Here is a 20823-nt window from a genome sequence, read left to right on the forward strand (position 1 = left end):
CTGCTTGAATTGCAGCTTAGTTGTGAACAGAGCAATCAAATCCCTGTATCAGGCAGGCAGTGCCAAATGCTAGAAGTTTCTTTTTTTTTTTTTTTAACGTTTAGTCACCCCAGCTCAACAGAGATGGCTCAGTGGGTAAAGTGCTGCCTGCACAAGTGTGACGTCACGAGTTTTCAGACCCCCAGACCCCACACAGGCCAGATGCAGTAGTGCCCATCAGTAGCCTTATGCTCCTACCACAAGGTGGGAGGTGGAGACAGGAGAATCCCGAGGTCATCAGGGCATGTAGCCTGTCCAGTGCAGCAGTGAACGAGAGCTGTGTCTCAAATGAGGTAGGTGGAAGGCAAAGCCCGAGGTTGACTTCTGACTTCTACATGCACAGTGACATGTGTACCCACACTCACAAGCAAACACACACACACACACACACACACACACACACACACACACGAGAGAGAGAGAGAGAGAGAGAGAGAGAGAGAGAGAGATATGATTGATAGATTAGATAGATGGATGATTGATACAGGGAGGATAGATAAATTAGATAGAAAATAGATTTGATAGATACGTAGATAGATAATAGATAGATTAGCTATATACATGATACATAGATGATTGATTGATAGATGATAGCTTTGATAGATATATAGATACATAGATAGATATAGATAATAGATGATAGATAGATAGGTAGATATTTTTAGTCATCCCCTCAAATATAAACCAGAAAATGAAGAATTCCTATATAGAAGAAATGCTCAAACTGGGTCGGGGATGGCTGAAAGGGGCTTCTTCACTGAATGTTTGAACAGCCCCGGGCCAGACGTCCCAAGAGAACTAACAACTGGAGCAGAACTCTTGGGAGAGGAGAAAAAAACAAAACAAAACAAAAAAAACACTGTTCTTTCCAATTGGCACCAGCAGTGATCCCTTGATTGTTTTGGGCCACGTTCTCCCAACCAACCAAACGAAGAAGTGGGTTTCTAGGCACACATGAACAGACGCACAAATCCATGGCATTTATGACCGTTGCCCTCTGCCCCAAGGAACATCACAGCATATTGCAATTACTAAACAGTGAGAGAAAAAACAATGCAAAAATCCTCCAGGCCAGCGCTCATGCTGGAGTGCGGATCCTCACGCATAAGTAACGTGGCCAGCACTAAGCTGTGAGTGGGTCTTCACAGTGAGCTGTACATTGCCCTGAGCACTGCCTGGACTCCTTCTTAGCCATCAGGACTTCGTGTCCTTCCCTTTCTTTTTCCACAGCGTTAAGAACCCACGGCTTTGCAGAGCCCAGGCAAACACTGTACTCCTGACCTACACCCCAGCTCATGGCTCTGTCTCTTGAGCTTCCTCTGGTGCCGTGCTGATTCGGGGTCCTGAAACCTTTCTGAACCCAGTGTTTGGGGGTCTTAGGGGCATCTTTTTTTATGGATGGATTGATGGCGTGTCGGCCATTGCTACTCAACCTCCCCTGCAGCGCCCCCCCACTCCCCCACACATCAAGGGAAAATTCCCAGCCCTCCCATCCTGCCTTGGTCTTCCTGGAACCAGACTCTATTACTGAAACTACCAAGTGGTTCGCTAGCACGTAAAAGAGCCACAGGTCATACTAGAGAGTCCATTGACTTCGGTGGAAGATCCACTATGAGTTTTGGAAAGCCAGAGGGAGCGTTTTTTTCTCTTTCCAGGACAAAGTGGTGATAGATACACATCCTGTCTTACCCGGTCAAACAATTTATGCCAAACCTCCGCAAGATTCCTTTTAGCTCCGCATTTTCATGGTACTTTGGTTTTGTGTTATTTATTTATTTATTTATTTATTTATTTACCTTCACGACGGCCTGATCCGGAGACATTCACTTCTGTGGACGCTCTTATTGAGATATTATAACCGACAAGTGCTGTTTGTAGATTGACTAGTAGACCTCATATACAGTGTAGCTGCCTCCATTTTGAACAAGGGTCCTGGTTGGCTCCTCCTCTGTCTCTCGAATAGGTGGGCGCTCAGGAAACACCCGGAAAGGCCCTCAAGAGGCCTACCACCCACAGACACATACCCCCAAGCTCTCATCAGCTCTTTCCTCTCTCTCTCTCTCTCTCTCTCTCTCTCTCTCTCTCTCTCATTCTACTCTTCAAATATATCAATTGTTTCAAAAAATCCCTAGGTTCTCTCAAAATGGCTGCCCTCGCTGAGTATCCGTGGGTGTTTGAAGCTTGCCCTGCATCCTGTGCAGTCTCAGAGGGAGCCGACGCTGTTCTCGGTGCTTTCCTTAGTCATGTCTACCAAGAGACCACCAGGTTCACCTCTGTGGTCACAATATTAGCACATCTCCAGGGCTGGGGAGGGGTGGGTCTCAGCTAGCCAGTTCACTCCCAGCACACTCTCCCAAGAAGTTGTAAAATAACTTGGGAGCAAAACAAATCATCCGATAACACAGCGAAGGATCCGTGGAGAGCGGCTTGCTCAAATCCCAGCTGCGGCTCCCCCACCGCAGCCACCCATCTTTGCCCAGATAAAGATTATGGTTGCCAAGGAAACGGGACTAGGGAGCAAGACAGAAACTTTGTCTCCTTTGGCTTCTGAAGACTCACAAAGAGAGCCGGGTTGTAAGCGGAGCTGAACATGCATAAGGTGGATTTATGGTAGATTTATCGTTTACTTAGTAAAATTGCTTTTAATTCAGTCATGGCACAGTGTACAATCCACCTCCCTCCACCGCCACCCCCACCCCCAAGTTAGGTCTCAAAGCTAGAGTTTTCCAATGTCCAACAAATGACAGAGCTTTGAGATTCATTGTGTCTGATTAAACTCAAGTGTGGGACAGATGGCTAAGTCTGAGTACGTGTCAGACAGGCAAAGCACTTAAGATTTGCGACAGGCAAGACCAGGAATTAGCTGCTAAGTTTTTGCATTTATTCATACATTCGTGCACACCATGAATGTGGCTGTGAAACTTACTTGTGTTCGCACGTTATTCAAAAACACTCCCAAACAAAGCAACCACTCTCCCTGTGCCAGGCCAGATGCCCTCCTCTCAACCCCATTAACTCAAGATGCATTTTTCTCATGTGGTACAAATTGTGTACACTTCATATATACCCAGACATTCAGGACAACAGCAGCAACCTTCTGAACACCTTAGCATGTCCGGAACCCACAATTTGGTCTTCACTTCTTTTCTGGGAACCCATCCATTGAGATAGTTACTTATTTTAATGAACAAACATTTGTCTATAGAAGAAATAAAAAGAAGAAGCGGGGGGGGGGAGCCAGCTAGTGAGATGAGAACAAGAAACCACAGCTCATTCAGAGCTGGCTCACACAGCAAGGGACCAGGCCACTGTCCCTGGCAGAAACTCAAAGGAAGCCAAGTGGGAAGGCTTTATTGTGGGGGGAGGGAAGGCAGGAGTGGAACAGAGCCCATTAGCTTTGGGAGGGAGCAGGTGGGCCCACAGATGCCAGCATTTGGCGACCGCTTCCTCCTCCTCCTCCTCCTCCTCCTCCTCCTCCTCTTCCTCCTCCTCTTCCTTCTTCCTCTTCATCTGAAGGATGAAAACTTTGAACCTGTCAGTTATTAATCAAGGCCAGCAGAGGTTCTCTCCCTTTCCCTCTCCCTCTCCCTCTCCCTCTCCCTCCCTCCTTCCCTCCTCTCTCCCTCCCTCCTTCCCCTGCCACCTCTCTCTTGCCTTTCTCTCTGTCTCTGTCTCTGTCTCTGTGTCTGTCTCTCTCTGTCTCTCTGTCTGTCTGTCTCTCTGTGTGTCTCCCAGAGAATAACCTCAGTGTAATCCCTCATGAGCATAACTAGCCTGGTGTTTGCCAGATATGCTAGGCTGATGACCAGCAAGCTCCAGGGGATCCAGCACTGGCTTGCGCATCTGGTATCCCCTACTTGAATACTAGGGTTGAACTCAGGTCTTCGTGCTTGCACAGCAAACACTTTACCAACCAAGCTATCTCTCCAGCCCCATTGGAGGCTACTTTTTATGGGAGTTGTTTGGCTTTCTGGACTGGTTGCTGGACAATGTGATCTGACTTCCTCCAAGACTGTTTGCAAAGAGGCTTGGCTGGCTTAGTATATTACTAAGTATACTGATCAACCTCCTAGGAGTCTTCGTTTACATATTCTCTCTCTGTCTCTCTGTCTCTCTGTCTCTCTCTCTGTCTCTCTGTCTCTGTCTCTCTCTGTCTCTGTCTCTCTCTGTCTCTGTCTCTCTCTGTCTCTCTCTGTCTCTCTCTGTCTCTCTCTCTCTGTCTCTGTCTCTGTCTCTGTCTCTCTCTCTCTCTCTCTCTCTCTCTCTCTCTCTCTCTCTCTCTCTGTCTCTCTCTCTGTCTGTGTCTCTGTCTCTGTCTCTCTCTCTCTCTCTCTCTCTCTCTCTCTCTCCCCCTGTTTACTGGGTAGGGGGGCAATCACAGAGGCTACTTGAAGGGTAGCTGTGAGGACAGGTCAAGCCACGAGAGTGCAGAGCCTTCACCTCACCAGCCAGTTCTAACACACTGAGATGCACTCATGTATTCCTCCCAAGTGTGTTGCCGGACATGACTGAGAACATACCATGTGCCGAGCAGGAGCTTGGCGCTTTTCTTAAATACTGTGCAGCTTTGTTTTGCTGTTTGCGACAGTTGGTCACGCTTACGTCAGGACGGAGGAACCGAGGCTGAGAGATGACGAGAAATGGCTGCATGTCTCTAAGTCTGTCATGTCTGTCATGACTCCGTGGCCATCAAGCTCATCGCTAGCAGTATCCTCAGTTTGTCATGGTACCCAGACAGGACATTATCAACAGCGCTGCAGTTTGCAGTGGCTCTGCTTAGTCAGGTGGGTAACCTGCGCTCACGGTGTCATTTCTCTGTTGTCCCTGTACCTTGCTGGTGAAATCAGATGGTGCAAATGGCTCCTAAGAAAGGGCTTCTCTCTCTAGCCATTCATCCTGGTATTTCAGGTGACCTGGTTCTTACCAAGACATCAAAAGTGTTCCGTATTGGACAAACCATTACTATCTTAAGAAAAAGAGAGCACTTCTTCAGCAATATTCCTCCTCTTTAGCCTCACTCTGACTCCCCAGAAAGCAGATAGGATTCTGAGAGATTTATCTGCCATTCTGTGATCATGAGAAGTAAGGTCCAAGCCCAGGGAGACAAAGTAGAGAGAAGCGCGTCAGACTCCTGGCAGTCCACAGTGGTGACGTTCCAAGCACCACTCGGTTCACCACTGTGGGTGGATTGCTGCCGTGCAGCCAGAAGTTGTTGAAATGGTTTTGTTTGAGCTGATTCTAGTGTCTGACAGTGAAAAATTAGTAAGATGAAGCATCTTCACCTGTCCACGTGTCCCACCAGAGGTACAGCCCACATGTCCCACCTGGGATACAGCCTACATGTCCCACCTGAGGTACAGTCCACATGTCTGCACCTGGGTTACAGCCCACGTGTCCCACCTGGGTTACAGCTCACCTGTCCCACCTGAGGTACAGTCCACATGTCTGCACCTGGGGTACAGCCCACGTGTCCCACCTGGGGTACAGCCCACCTGTCCCACCTGAGGTACAGCCCACGTGTCCCACCTGGGGTACAGCCCACATGTCTGCACCTGGGGTACAGCCCACGTGTCCCACCTGAGGTACAGCCCACATGTCTGCACCTGGGGTACAGCCCACATGTCTGCACCTGGGGTACAGCCCACGTGTCCCACCTGGGGTACAGCCCACATGTCTGCACCTGGGGTACAGCCCACGTGTCCCACCTGAGGTACAGCCCACGTGTCCCACCTGAGGTACAGCCTACGTGTCCCACCTGAGGTACAGCCCACATGTCTGCACCTGGGGTACAGCCCACATGTCTGCACCTGGGGTACAGCCCACGTGTCCCACCTGAGGTACAGCCCACGTGTCCCACCTGAGGTACAGCCCACGTGTCCCACCTGGGGTACAGCCCACGTGTCCCACCTGGGGTACAGCCCACGTGTCCCACCTGGGGTACAGCCCACGTGTCCCACCTGGGGTACAGCCCACGTGTCCCACCTGGGGTACAGCCTACATGTCCCACCTGGGGTACAGCCCACATGTCTGCACCTGGGGTACAGCCCACGTGTCCCACCTGAGGTACAGCCCACGTGTCCCACCTGGGGTACAGCCCACGTGTCCCACCTGAGGTACAGCCCACGTGTCCCACCTGGGGTACAGCCTACATGTCCCACCTGGGGTACAGCCCACATGTCTGCACCTGGGGTACAGCCCACGTGTCCCACCTGTGGTACAGCCCACATGTCTGCACCTGGGGTACAGCCCACGTGTCCCACCTGAGGTACAGCCCACATGTCTGCACCTGGGGTACAGCCCACGTGTCCCACCTGGGGTACAGCCCACGTGTCTCACCTGAGGTACAGCCCACGTGTCCCACCTGAGGTACAGCCCACATGTCTGCACCTGGGGTACAGCCCACGTGTCTCACCTGAGGTACAGCCCACATGTCTGCACCTGGGGTACAGTCCACGTGTCCCACCTGAGGTACAGCCCACGTGTCCCACCTGAGGTACAGCCCACATGTCTGCACCTGGGGTACAGCCCACGTGTCCCACCTGAGGTACAGCCCATACGTCTCCACATGAAGTACAGCCTACATGTCCCACCTGACACACCCATGTGTCCCACCTGAGCTACAGCTCACGTGTCTGCACCTGAGGTATAGTCCCCATGTTGCAGCTGAGGTACAATCTATGTCCCAGCTGAGGTACAGTCCGTGTGTCCCAGCTGAGGTACAGCAAAAAAAAAAAAAAAAAAAAAAAAACTGTCCAGGGCTGGGGACATGACTCAGTAGGTAAAGTGCTTGCCATACAAACACAAGTCCTTGTTCCACCCCCAGAACCCTCTTCAAAGGCCAAGTACAGTAGTGCATGCTTGGAATCCCAGAGCTGGGGACACAGCAACAGGCAGACCCCTGGAACTCACTGGACAGGCAGTGAAGCCTAGTGAGCCAGCCCCAGGCCAGTGAAAGACCACCTGGAAAAAACCAAGTGGTGGCCACCTGTGGATAAACAACATGTGAGGTTGTCCTCCAGCACACACACGTGCATACTGTAGGCTTATGCACGCACATGCTCACCCACAATTTTAAAAGTGCTGCCCGTAACAGTCTCCCGAGCAATTATTCTCTACTCTTCTAAGTTGCACTTAATTTGTGCCAACTTTCCCGCCTCCCTGTCATCTGTTGTCATACTCGAGCTAACCACTGGGGTTCCCAGGTCATACACACCACGCCTTTGGAATCTGAAGGCTTGGACATGTGTTCCCAAAAGCGTGGCTGTTCCCCAGCCTCACCCAGCATGGAACCAACTGGGCCTTCTGTCGACTCAAAGCTTCTGCGGGCACCTTGGTCAAAGTCCAGCAGTTGTGACTGCATAATGCCTACTCATGGCACTATAGAGTCCCAGTTAGGTAGCATTTAGTTTCTGGCCAGGGAAAGACTGTGCCCAACATTGCTGGGCACACAGGAACAATCAGGGGCCTGGCCCAAGTGATAAAGGGTCATCAGTGTGACATGAAGCCGTGGTAAGTGAGGGCAGGAGGCATCATCTGGCTCCACACAGGGCCAGCTGTCAACGCAGAGGCAGCCAAGTGTGTGCCTGCAGGTCACGCAGGGCTTTCTGTCCCCTTTCAGAGAATGACTGACACACTCTTCCAACTTGAGTGGGGCGTCAGTGTCAGCACAGGGGGGGAAGACCAGGCGCCACCCTTTCTCCTCCAACAGCTCTCCTCCAAAGTACAACCCACCAAGGGGCGAAGTCTAGATTCTAATATTCCGGTTACGAGTGACACAGACATGATGCACACTCTGCTTTGCTTAAAGAGAATCCACTCTCATGATTTCAGCACACAGGGGCAGAGATGGGAGGAGCAGAGTTCAAGGCCAGCCTTGTCTACATTTGAGAGTTTATAAGCCAGATAAGGCTAGAGAGTGAGAGAAGGAGGAAGAAAGGGTGGGGGAGGGGGAGGGGGAGGGAGGGAGGGAGGGAGGGAGGGAGGGAGACACACACACACAAATGATTCTTTTTATGTTCACAACTCTTTTCATGAAATAGGTGCTAAATGGTGAGATGAAACATTTAGAAAACACTTGAGATAAACTTCATTTTGGTTAAATGAGAAAACAGGTTTCCAATGCTTGAAATTACACTGCTGTCAAATAAAACTCACACATACAATGAAGAGAAAATCTCTAATAATTTATTGACCTTCAGTTTCACATTGTGAAAAAAAAAATAATAACAGTTTTACAAAACCTCAAAAAATGTAGTAGTAGCAAACAAGAACATACAAACACGAACATTTCCTAGCTTCTACGGGGTTTGGTGCGTGAACCACATATTCAATAGCCAAGAGAGGGATATTATGCAGTTCTAATCGCTCTTATTCAGACAGGTGTCAAGCCTGAGAAAAGAGGCTCTGCCATTATACCAGAAGTGGAAGGCTGCCCTTTGTTATCCGTTTCTAAGGCAACCGGCTCACAAAATAAGAGGAACCTCCCCTGTCTTACGCCAAGGTTTTTGTGTGTGCTGTGCTGTGAATTGTATTTGCTTCAAAGCGTGGGCCGTTTCACAGGGTGAGAACGGTCAAGTAGCAAGCCCAAATGCTTACATCAATTGAAAGAGGCAGGAGTCTAGAAAGTTCCCCCTGCGGGCCAGGGGCCCACCCTTGTGGTGCAGCTCCCTCCGGCTCACACAGTAATTAATAGAGGATTCAAGGGATAGGCCACCACTTTGAAACAGCTGCAGAAAATTCTCCCTGCTCTTGGCAGCAGCAGTGATGTGGGCACATCTTGAGACAGATTTGCATCATCAACTATGGAGCCGGGACAGCTACAAGACAACCACACAGATACCACGAGGGTAATATCAGACACTTATGCTGCTTAGAATACACCTAGGGACTAGAAATTGACTACCAGAATCGTCTGCGATGCTTTCAGTCCAACGGCTCACTTGTTATTTTGGTCCAAATATAGTCCGCTTACTCATGGCACAGACAGACATATACAATTAGCCTAAAGTACTAAGGTGGAGAGAAATTAGGGAATTATCTGTCATTAGACAAGGCAAACACGCTCACAATGTAAAGGTGGTTATCTGTCTTAAATCCTATTTTTTTTTTTAAGTACAACACTGTGAGAACTAGGAATCAAAGCAGGCAGAGTTGCAAGCTCTGGTCTTCCCCAGCCACCTGGGGAAGTGCCCACTGTGGTCCAGCACTAACACCTACCACTGCACATGTTCAGTAAATAAACACTTGGAGGAGCAAAGAATGTATTCACAACTGATTCCAACAGGACAGGAAGACCTCTCCATGGGCCACCGCTTACAGACTTTGGCATTGTGTGACCCAATGCTACCTCACTTCCGTCTTAAGAGCTCTTTCAACATGTATCTTAGGGTGAACGCTGAAGTTTACATTGTATCAAAAATGGGTGTTTTCCTGGGAGAATTTCCAGCCTTTCTAAATCAAGGTCCAAGAGCCATGTGCAGGCTAAGGGGTGTGGTCAGTGACTTTGTTTACACTGGACACACTTTAGTTTTTTTCCCCATTGGTGGTGTTATTCACCTATGGCAAATAAATAGATAAATAAATAAGCTTTGGACAATGGCGTCACCTCTGCCTTATATATACAGAACTACTCTGGAATCTCCCCCAGGGTTTCGGGATATTACACAAATGGAGGAAATGCTACAAAGTAATTTGGTCCTTTCCAAGTGTCAGCAGCTGAGACCAAAGTTAGGTAAATCAGACAGACAGGAGAAAGGAGGGCAGGGCAGTACCCTGCTCTTAGGAGACCCGCCATCAGTGTGACCTCAGGAAAGGGCCGTCTAGAATCGGTGACTTCATGGTTTCTCTGCCTCTGGGATGTAATTTAAGTTTCCTTTTTGTCTTGGAATCTGTCCCTGTCCCAACATCTCCCAAATGTGCCCCTCCCCCACCCACCCTCTACTTATCCTCAAAACTATAGCCCCCCAGTTTTCTCCTTATGTGTGTGTGTGTGTGTGCAGCAAAGCACATCAACAACTACAAACTGTGCAAAACATACGACCATCCACATACGCCGGTCCACGTGGAGACAACGCAAGCACTGTTTCAGCATGCAGGCCGCAAACAATAAATAGTTAGGGTCTAGAACACATTTCTTAACAGCCAAGAGAAGGTTTAAAGTCACTTATAAATAGCAAAAGAGCATCTACCCAAACAGCTACCAACAATGTCCCCATTGTTCAAGAGACGTTCCTGGGGGCACCACAACCCCTTCGAGAAGAGTGCAAGAGAGTCCTGGGGTTCCCAATTCTTAAGTCAGCTAGGCCAGCCTCCCTCCTGACCCTTGTTTGCCTTTGCGGCTCCAGCAGCAGCTGGCCCGGAGGCTTCAAGCTCAGTCTTCAGAGGAAGCTGACAACCATTTCAAATCTTGCGCATAAATGGTGGAGCCGTGGAAATCAAACGCTGAATGAGGTACAGCGAGGGAAAAGCCCAGCTTTTCTCTCCCTTTGAGGAGCTGATTAACGCTGACATTAATCCACAATTACCAGACAAGGACTAGATCACAGGTTCAGTCATTCGTATTTAAACCATGTGCTACTTGCAATTGGGAAGGGGAAAAAAAAAAAAAACACCCGCCCCTCCCCCACCCCTTTCCTTCATGTCCACTTCGGAGTGTTCACAAGGTGCAGTCGATGGTGTTCGAGGAGTCTCGGAGCAACTTCTCCTGTTTTTCTTTCTCTTCATTAAACTTGCCTTCTCCAAAGCAGAAACCTATCATTTCACCATGCGTCAGAGGGAACTAGAAACAGGGAGAAAAAGAAAACAACAAGACAAAAAGGTTATGAAGGATTGTAATAGGTCATGGTTTTTTTTTAAAGACATTTTGCTATTAAACCCACAATTTAGAAAAATTTAGATTCAGGGCACAGCTGGGCAAGACTGTTCCAGAAGGTCTGACTTACAAGCTCAATAGAAAGCATGCACACACAGCAGGTTGGTACCATGATGTGGGGTCAGCCCACAAAACAAGGTCCAAAGGGCCTTTCTTTTTTTTTTCCCCCTTCAACATGAGTATGTTCAAATCCAAGCCTACACCTGTCAAGGCTATTACAAGCTGCTACCTTGTTGCCAATGTTTGGAAGGAGAACCTACTGTGACATAATCACTAGGGAGTCGAGAAAAGGAGGTGCCCCCTAGGCCCACTGGTCATAAAGACTCCAAGTTAGACTTTTCAGAGATGTCAGGGGGCCATAGTTTACAACGCCTCTCCACCACTCACTGGCACCCTATCTTTTCCAAGCAGAGACAAAGGGAACTTTTGCAGGACCACTCATTAATTGCACCAAATTCTTCTCTTTGGCTTGTGTGTGCTCAGAAGTGTGAGTCACTTCCTAGTTGTTTCTCTTGGCGGGTGTCTGACGGTGATTCAAGCCTTCAGGATGTTCCTTAGCCCCACCTCCCTGCAACCTGTATGTCCGCATTAGGCCAGAAGAATGTATCTTGTAATGCATAATATCTCAAGGCATGGCCAACTCACACAGAAAAAAAAGGGGGTGGGGGGATTCTAAAAGAAGAAACAAGGCAAACACAAGTCCACAATCCCTCAGGCAGAGGCCAAAAGACAGCACAAAATCACATGAAAATGATAGAAGTTTCTCTTCTGCCTTCGCATCCACTGACTGAGCAGCAGGGTAAGTTCTCCTCAGTGGGTGAGTTTTCTGACCTGGGAAGGTGTCTCCCAACCATGAATGAATTCAGCTTGCACCAGCACTTAGAAATCAAAGGACTTAGGCTGGAGGTCAGTGCTGACACTCAGGGAGCATGTCTGAATGTCACTGCACCCAGCTTTAAGTGTTTTTTTAACATCGTCTTGTGTATAGTAAACTTTCGAAGGTTAAGCCATCATTCTCTCTGCCGGAAACGGGAAAGAGTGGCTTTGATCATGTCACCCTTTAAAAGCAGCAAGCTGGCCCCATCAAGATCAATTTGTATGTGCCCTGACTCTTCTTCTGTCCAGGGTACCAAGGGTGAAGAATGCTGTTTTTCATGTAACGCAACATTTTGTTTGCTCTGTTCCCCAGGGACAGGAAGCAAGTGATTAGGTTCAAATACCTTAACACTTACTCTGGGCTAGAAAGGGGGGACCAAAACAGAAGAATAGGGACCAAAGGAATAGAATGTCGCCAGAACACAAAGAGTGAACTGTAGGCAGATCAGAGCAAGGTCTCACTGTAGGAGAAGCCTGTAATATACAACTGGCCTTGGGTTAGACTGGGCCACCCGCCTGTCTGAATTAGAACAGGTTTCTGGACGTTGTGGTTGAAATCACTCTTTAGCAAAGTCCAAAAAAGATCTAAAACAAAGAATAGATAGCTAATACTTGCAACCTCTCTACTGGCCTCACCCTTCACTTCCTTGCTTCCCATCCTCCCAACGGCCACTTCTGACACACTGCCACGGTCCCTAGCAATTTTTTCCAGCTCTACTGCACAGTCGGTTCTGGACCAGCTCTTAACGTCGAGTCTGTTAATTAGCGCTTTTTGCCTAGAATGTTCTTTAGACCTGCTTGAGAGTTGAGTCATGCACCCATATGGCAAGTGAAATAACCACTTGCTGAGCATTTGTTTGTTCTGGATTACTGAGATGCCAGCAAGGCCGCACAAACCAGTTTGGTGTGGGCCGCTGTCAGTCGATTGCACCTTGGAGGAGGTTTCTGACTGTGGCTCCTCTTCTGGAGGAATCTCATGCCCAGGGAACATGGCCCTGCTGGCTGGGACAGGCTGGGAGAAGACAGCCAAGGGGTTGAAAACAATAATGATGAAATGTGACGGGAAGCCAAGGTCAGCACTTGTAAATGTGCTATTAAAAGTGGGAAAGAAAGGCCAAAAAGATGAAACCCCTCTGTTTAGCTTACATCCACTCTGGGGTCCCCCCCCTTTCTTCCTTTCAAAGGCCCCTTTAAAGGTGTGCCACACCCTAAGGAAAGCAAAAGTTCTCTGGTAATGAGTTTGCACTGTGATCTTTCCACGGTTAGCATTATTTTCTTCCCTTACAGTTAATAAACCAGTGTGGCCCTAGGCCCTTTGTTAAGCCAGTTTTTGTTTTGTTTTATTGTTGTTGTTGCTGTTTTGTTTTGTCAACTTAACAAATGCTAGAGTTCTTTGAGAGGAGGGAACCTCAATTAGTACCACCTACAGGCATGCCTTTTGGACTGTTTCTTGATTGATGATGGACGTGGGAGGGGCCAGGCCACTGTAGGTGTGGTGCTATCTCTGGGTAGGTGGTCCTGGGATGCTTAAGAAAGCAGGCTGAGCAAGCTAAGGGAGCAAGTCAGTAAGAAGCATCCTTCTCTGCCTTCTGCTTCAGTTCCTGCCTTCAGGTTCCTGCCTTGAGGTCTCACTTTGACTTCTCTCAGTGTTGGACTATGACCTGGTAACATGTAAGAGGAAACAAGCTCCTTCCTCCCCCCAGAATGCTTTTGATGACGGTGTTTATCATAGCTACAGGAACCTAACTGAGACACAGATGCTGAGGCAATTCCCAGGGCCAGTCCTTGGGATGTTTCACAGGAGCTAACTGTGACACCAATTGTGCCGGCTGATTAATTATTGGATCCAAGAGAATAATATACTCTTATGTATACATGACAGCATTATGTACTCATATATATATGACACAGGATACAGCTTTTGTTGGTCCCAACAATAGGATCAGGCTGACTAATTAACTCTGAAAGGATGAAGTTAGGGCTAATACATGCTTCTAAAGCAATGTATGTATTTTGAGGGAGGGCATTTAAAATATGCGAATATACAACTTTGGAGTTAATAAACTAGAAAAAACTTTGAGTGGTATTTTTAAAAGCCTATTAAGCACAGAAAGGTTTGAAGAAGTGAAACTGGACTATCAACCAAGTGGCCCCGGGGTTGATAGCAAGATGAAGGTCAAGTTTATCGGGTAGCAGCTTGATTGCATACTCAAGCGTTTGTGCTTAGGGGTCAGACTGCCCCGGTAGATTTTTTTTTTTTACTAACTTGACCACTAGTTGAGGTCTATGACTTTGAACAATTTACAAATCAAATTCCACAGGCGTCCGGTTTGTTCATCTGTACAGAAAAGACTAGCAGTAACATCCCAGGGGTTGTTCTGAGCATCAAAAGGATGCTCGAGTGACGCACATGGCCCTGTTCTAGGAACACAACGAGCATTTCACAACCACTGGCCGGAATTACTAACAGAAGTCTGGGCCCTCCCCCCAACCTGGTTGTTTATTGGGATCACTGGGGAACTCCCTTTAAGGTACTGATGCTTGGATTCCGACCCCAGCCAAATAAAATAATGTCTCTAGAAAGGGCAGATTCTGAAACTCTCTTTGGGAGATTCTGAGGCCCAGTGATGGCTGAGAACCACTGGTTTTTGTTAAACAGGGGGGTGGCAGTGGTGGCCAAGCGAAGCAGTTATGTTGTAGGAATGCAAAGCCTTTGGCTTTTATAGTTTCTGTACGACGTCAGCTAGGTAATAGGCAGTGCATCTCATTCCACATCCTCTAAAACTCAGGCTAGAAGGCTGAGATGCATGCTCACCTCTTCCCTCCCCACCCCCAGCCTCCCATCCCCGCCCACCCACCTCTGCTATCCTTTCTTACCTCATGCGTGCTTTCTTTAGGATGCTCTGCGTTAGGAAGGCAGGTGCTTCCAGGTGCTGACGAACGCGGTAGGGATCAGTGAGTACGGGACTGTGGTGATGCTGTTCCACACATCTAAAGTCGGGTCGTAACAGTCCAAAGTCTTGCAGCGCTGAATGCCGAAGTAGCCTCCGACTACATAAAGCTTGTTTCCGGAGGCCACAGCATGGCAGCTCATGCGCTTGGCTGTCACATCTCCCACCTTGGTCCACTGGTAAGTCTCACTATTGAATTTGTAAGCAGAGCAGGCAGAGAACTCTGTGTCTCCACCCATAATAAAAATCTGGTTCCCCAGCACAGCTGCGGCCGTGTAACGCCAGGGCTGGGGACAGGTGGCTGGCACCGTCCACCTGTTCTCACATTGATCGTAACACTGAACCTTGGGAAGCTTGTCATGGCTCACGCTGGTGCCTCCAAAAGCAAAGAGCTTGAGTTTGGCACTCACGACAGCAGCGTTGCTGACGCCTTCTCGGAGTGGCGCGACCATGGTCCATTTGTTGGTTGTGGGGTCATAGTGTTCTACTTGCTTTAGAGAGACTGAGGGGGAGGCTGGGAGGCAGCCAGTTGCAGCTGTGTGCCCACCAACCACATACAGGCAGTGCTTAAGTTCAGCTGACCCATGGCCAAACCTGGCCACTAGCATGGGGGCAGCCTTGGACCACTCCTCATGCAGGGTGTCATAAACCCAGACATCTTTCGAGACGCCATTTTCCGACCCTCGCCCCCCAGTAATGTATACTTTGCAGCCAATTGCACACGCACTGAACTCTTTCCTCGGGCTGGGAATGTCAGCCTTGGGGATGATTTCTTTCGCCTTCTGGTCTACCAGGTACAGTTTGTCACACATGAAAGTCTGCCCTCCCAGGAGGAAGAGGGCGTGGCCGGTTTTCCGAGGCCGGGCGCAGAGGCTGGTAACCACGCCGTCATTCTGCAAGATTTTCAGTTTGCATCGGATTGCCTCTTCCACGATCTCCTTGCTCTTTCTCTGCTTGGTGATGAGCTCTTCCATTGCCACATTCTCCATGAGATAGATGGCGGGAAGGAGGGCCAGCCTCACCGTCTGCAGCAGTTCCGGGAGGTAACAGTAACGCTTCTTCAGGTCGTAACTAATCCAGTTCATTGCCGACTCATACACAAGCCTTTCGTCTTCTGTCTCCAGTTCCTCACTGGACAGGAGCTGCACAACCATGTCCTGGGGCAACTGGAGGAAATCTTCGTTCTTCCGGATGGTCTGGAAGTTGCTGAGACACATTCTCCAGGAGAGCTCATATAGCTTGGTACACTGGTGGGCATCAGACAGCAGCAGCATACCCAGGCAGTTGGTGGGATGCAGGTTCTTCTCGAGGAACTCTGCGCACGCGTCTCGGATGTCCTGAAACTCCAGCATGTCACCGGCTTCCAGGAGCGACTCAGCATTTTCTTCATTGATGATGACCCGGGAGGAATACGCATAGTCGAGAAGCAGCTCTAAGACTTCTGGGTGGATGGAATTGTCGAAGTTAACTTCACTGTCCTGGCTCTCTTTCAGGCCACCACTGAACATGGCTTCAAAGTAGCGGCTGCATGCAGCCAGCACTGCCCGGTGGCAGGGAAAGGTCCTGTTTCCCGCATGGAGAAGGACGTCTGTGAAGAGCCGTTGTTGACGCAGTAGGTTCAGGTGCGTGAGGACACTGTCGGCGTAGGAGGACTTATGAAACAGGTAAATGTTGATGGAGCCGCTGCTGGCCCTGGACTTGCGGTTCTCGTGCACACTGACTGACATTTTGTTGCAACTCCTAAAAGAAAACAAAGCGAACCCATTGAACCGCTATGCTCTCCGGTGGTGGTGTTGCCCGCATTAACACAAAAGCAACAATCACTTAGACAAAGAAAGCAGAGCCTTGCTGTCAGTCCTGTCGCCTACTGTTCTGAGGAGGGTATGGCCACTCCAGAACAAAGCCAGAGAGAAGTCCCTGGGAGGAAAGACATTCCCTGTAATACTGTTGAGCTATTTGAACCACACGTGGTTTTGGAGGGGGGGTGGTTTGGGGGCAGAGAAGCACAGCTCAAAAGCAGGTTTATTTGGGATAGGGGGGTTCTTGAGAAAGTAAGTCAGCAAAGGCTGAGGGTTCCGTTTTCTCAGGTTGCCAGCACTAGGCCAGCTTGTTCACTTCAGGGCACTCAAAATGCCAAGCTCCCAGCTCTCATGATGCCAAGACTGTCCGGAGGACTGGAAGCCCTCTGTAACATAAAGGCACGTGTAAACCGAACACCTACTAATGAGAAATGCTATTAAGCCAGGCGTGGTGGCGCATACCTTTAATCCCAAGCACACTTGGGAGGCAGAAGCAGATGCATCTCTGTGAGTTCGAGGCCAGCCTGGTCTACAAAGTGAGTTCAGGACTGCCAGGGATACACACAGAGACCCTGTTTCAAAACAGAACAAAACAAAACAAAAAAACAAAAACAAAAAAGAAATGCTATTAAGAGTTCCTTTGGTAAGCTCCAAAGTCTGCATCCGTATGACTACCCTGAAGTGGTCAGGCTTTCTACTCCAACGTTAAAGAGACAGTTTCTAACCAGACAGCACTACCACTCCACAGCACTAAATGACCAGAATGTAAACAATTCCATACATTGATCAGAAGGCCCCAGTGAAAGCATACGACAGATTCTGGCCACAACTACCTCCTATCTTCCTGAAACTGGACAGCTTCCAGAATAAGACTTGGGCACATAAAAGGAAGCATATTTCGAGTAGGCAGCTCGAGCTGTCTCTCCGTTCTTCCTGCTCTATACCAATTCTTGGAAAACCACAAGAACAAAGGATGCATCGACCCACCTCTTTGATTAAACACTCCATCAGCAGGACTGTTATGTACCTGCAGATGCTGCACCTGCCTATGGGGAGTTCAAGCTGCAAAGACTGCTTTGTGTAAATTTAAAAGCACACAGGGTGTGTGTGTGTGTGTGTGTGTGTGTGTGTGTGTGTGTGTGTGTGTGTGTGTGTGACTGACATACCTGTGTGTGTATTTTAACAGCCATTGTTCATGTAGGGCCACTGTAGAATGTATTGGCTAACTACGGTGCTTTCCTAAGTATCAATATCAGTGGACTCTAATGCTATCTGTTTGGGTATCTGCTGTAGGAAAACTAGGAGACAATAACGTAGAAAATGTCCACTGTCCATTTTATAAGTTGAAATTAACTCCCCTCAGACAACACTCCTCTACTGCTTTAAAAGAATATACAGCCTTAAGAAGGTGCCCCCACCCCAAGGATTCCACAGGAGGTTGTTTATGCTGAAAAGGATAGACTTTGTACTTGGCTACTGTATCTTTTCTGATTCAAGAAGCCAGAACATATGGCACAGCTGAAACCCTCAGTTTCCCCTTCAATCATTCAGATATGCTTCTTATTTATATTCCAGGAATTATCAATAAATGTAAATGACTTACCAGATTCATGAGCTATAACTGCAACACCCCTCCCCCCGTCCACCCCTCCCTCCAAGCTGTGAAAGTTGGCACAGAAAAACAACAAAGGTAGGTAGGTAGGTAGGTGTCTGCTGTGCCTCTGAAACCCCGTGTATCTTTAGGTGACGTAACTTGTTTTCCTCTGGTTTTGGAATGTTGCTGTTCATGAGGCGTAAACAAGGCCAAATAGAAACAAGAAAGCATCAAAGTTACAAAGCTCCAGTGTTACAAAGCCAGTGCAAAGCACCCAGAAATTTCCAGTGGGTAGCGCTGATGCGGACCGAAGCATCATCCCTACCCTCAAGCTAAGGCTCTATTTTCCAGTCCTGCTTAACCCAGTGTGGAGAGTTCCGAAAAATGACCCACTGGAACAATCCTCTACGAATACACTAAGCTTATCAAGTGTTCAGACTCCCTTGCACTTGAACCCTGCGTGCTTTACCACTGCGGGTGCCATTTAAATGAATGTGTTCTCAGTCTGAGTTATTTTGAGGAAGACTTTAAGCCTAAACCTCTAAATAATTGTCTAGTCTCAGGAAGCTGCCTCCTCTTGGGCTAAGAGCCAAGAAAGGAACCCAAGCATCTAAGTGCTTGCAGGCTGAGCTGGAATCCCTCAGGGCGGGAGCGCCTGTCCAGGAACAGGAGACGCAGGGTGGCATAAAGCAACGTTCACAACCAGGTGTACACTTAAGAAAACAGTTTGTCTGGAAGACTTCAGGACACGAGATGTGCAACACTGCATCCTGTGTTTACACTGCTGGTGTTTTCTAGGTCTCCCCAGGGAGCCAGGAGAGTATACCCTGTCATCTTGGATACCAAGCCACTGGAAAAGGAATGTCACTGTCACAATCTCTCGTCTTGCAATCAGGTATGATTAAAACAAAAGGTACGCTTTGATGACCCAAGGCAAACAACTTGCTTTCTGACTTTGAATTATGCAAACATCAAAATATCCACAAGAAACAATTTATTCAGTTACTAAACATACCTTCAGCATAAAAATTACTCATTCTTTCCAACATTTTTAAGACCCCCAGAGACATAAATCTGCATGCTAAGGAAATGGCCAAGAAAATGCACACATATACTTAACTTGCATCTACAAAGAAGGCAGAGAAAAAGACTGCTATTACTGTGAACATCAAAAGGGCTCCTAGTTCAGTAACTTCGGTTCACTTACTGCTGCTTACGCACAGGCTGTCTGCCTCCCAACTCTTGGGAGCACCTCTGTCTCTCTCCTGGTTTTAAAAGCCTGATCTCAATTCCACGAGAGAGAGAGAGAAAAAAAAAAAAAAAACCAGACAGATGTTCTCAATCCCTCACATTACTGACAATAATGAAACGACACTGTAAAAATGTTTACAAAAACAGCCCTGCGCCACACGGTCCCCTACAACATCTGCAACGCTACTTAAACAAGCTGGGCATGCCAGTGAAGGCGACACCAAATTACACGTCCAAGTTCACTGTTTCATCTCAACCCCGCCCACCAATTCCTAGCCTTTGAAATTAATAATGTCACTCTAAAAGGCAAACGCTTGCAGGAGAAAAAAAAAACTAGTTTTTCAGGAACCAGTTTTCATTCATTGGGCTGCAGTCAAGTACCCTCATGAGGAGGTCTCCGCGTGGCCCCCACCGTCCCCTAGTACCCGGAACGATGCACCACGGGGAACTGATCCCACGGGCTGGGCTGTCTGGAGGCTGCAGGGAGCCGGGACCATGTGTACATTATAATATATATTACCCCCAACTAGGCTCCTCGCACTCCCGCAGACTTGCCCGGGCGTTACACCGCAGAGGAGAGGCAGGTCGCTCTCCCAGCGCTGTCCGGCTCCAGCCACAGTTCTGCCTCGAGAGCAGTTCCTGGGCTTAAACCACAGGCAGGGTAGCCGGCGCCGGCTCGGTGCTCGCAATTACAGCCCGCCGCCGACCGGTCCCAGAGACCCGGGCGCCCGCAACAGGTCTGGAGCTGCAAGGGAAACTTACAGCAGTGGCGACTGGCCTCCGCACACAACCGACTGGGGGGTTCTGGCCTCGGTCACCGGCAGCGAGCCGAAGAAGGGCGTCTCTGTCCCAGGAAGCGGTGGCGATCGCCGGAAAGGAAAGAGCGCTGGAAAAAGAGACGACAGCGCCCCAGGTTAGTGGCTCCCGGGCTGGCTCCAGCAGGAAGCTCGCCTCGGCCTCCGGATCTGCAGCTGTGGACCTGGCGCCCCGGCCGGGCCAAGCGTCTGCCGGCGCGCGCCTAGCCAGGGGAGAGTGAGCCTGCGGCGGCCGCGCCGCGGAGGAAGGCGGGCTGCACGCTGGGGGAGGGAGCGAGGCTGCGGCGTGAGTTCTAGCGGCCGCCTGGCGTCGGTTCTGGGGCTCTGCAGCGCCTCCGTCGCGACACCGCCTCTGAAGCAGAAGGAGCAGACTGCGCCGGGCCACCGCGCGCTCGGCTATAAGTTGGGCACCCGCCCGGGAGGGGGCGCGTATGCAAAGAGACTTGCAGAAGCGGGGGGCGGGGATGGGAGCGCGTCCACGGCGCGGGCAGGAGCGGGAGGAGCTGGAGAAGAGCTGTCGGGGGAGTTATCCGGAGAGGAAGCGGCGGGGCGGGGGGTGGAGGGGGCCGCCGGGGAGTGCACGGAGACAAAGCGGGTGCCCTCACTCAGTTACGAGCCGCTGCAGCCC

General features: G+C 49.3%; 1 protein-coding gene across 1 annotated transcript; it reads right to left on the reverse strand.

Moving 5' to 3' along the window:
• Window positions 1–8201: 8201 nt before the first annotated feature.
• On the reverse strand, window positions 8202–20554 carry ENC1 (ectodermal-neural cortex 1). The gene is made up of 3 exons (XM_084802722.1): window positions 20143–20554; window positions 14663–16476; window positions 8202–10816 (listed from the first exon to the last, which is right to left on the reverse strand). The coding sequence occupies exon 2, from the start codon at window positions 16461–16463 to the stop codon at window positions 14694–14696; it is 1770 nt and encodes a 589-aa protein (XP_084658848.1). The 5' UTR covers window positions 16464–16476; window positions 20143–20554; the 3' UTR covers window positions 8202–10816; window positions 14663–14693.
• Between the last annotated feature and the right edge of the window lie 269 nt (window positions 20555–20823).

Source organism: Acomys minous (genome assembly GCF_964271855.1).
Source record: "Acomys minous genome assembly, chromosome: 11".
Taxonomy (NCBI): domain Eukaryota; kingdom Metazoa; phylum Chordata; class Mammalia; order Rodentia; family Muridae; genus Acomys; species Acomys minous.

Excerpts from the sequence above, each read along its gene's own strand:
- ENC1 (XM_084802722.1), bottom strand. The coding sequence starts at position 16,463 with ATGTCAGTCAGTGTGCACGAGAACCGCAAGTCCAGGGCCAGCAGCGGC.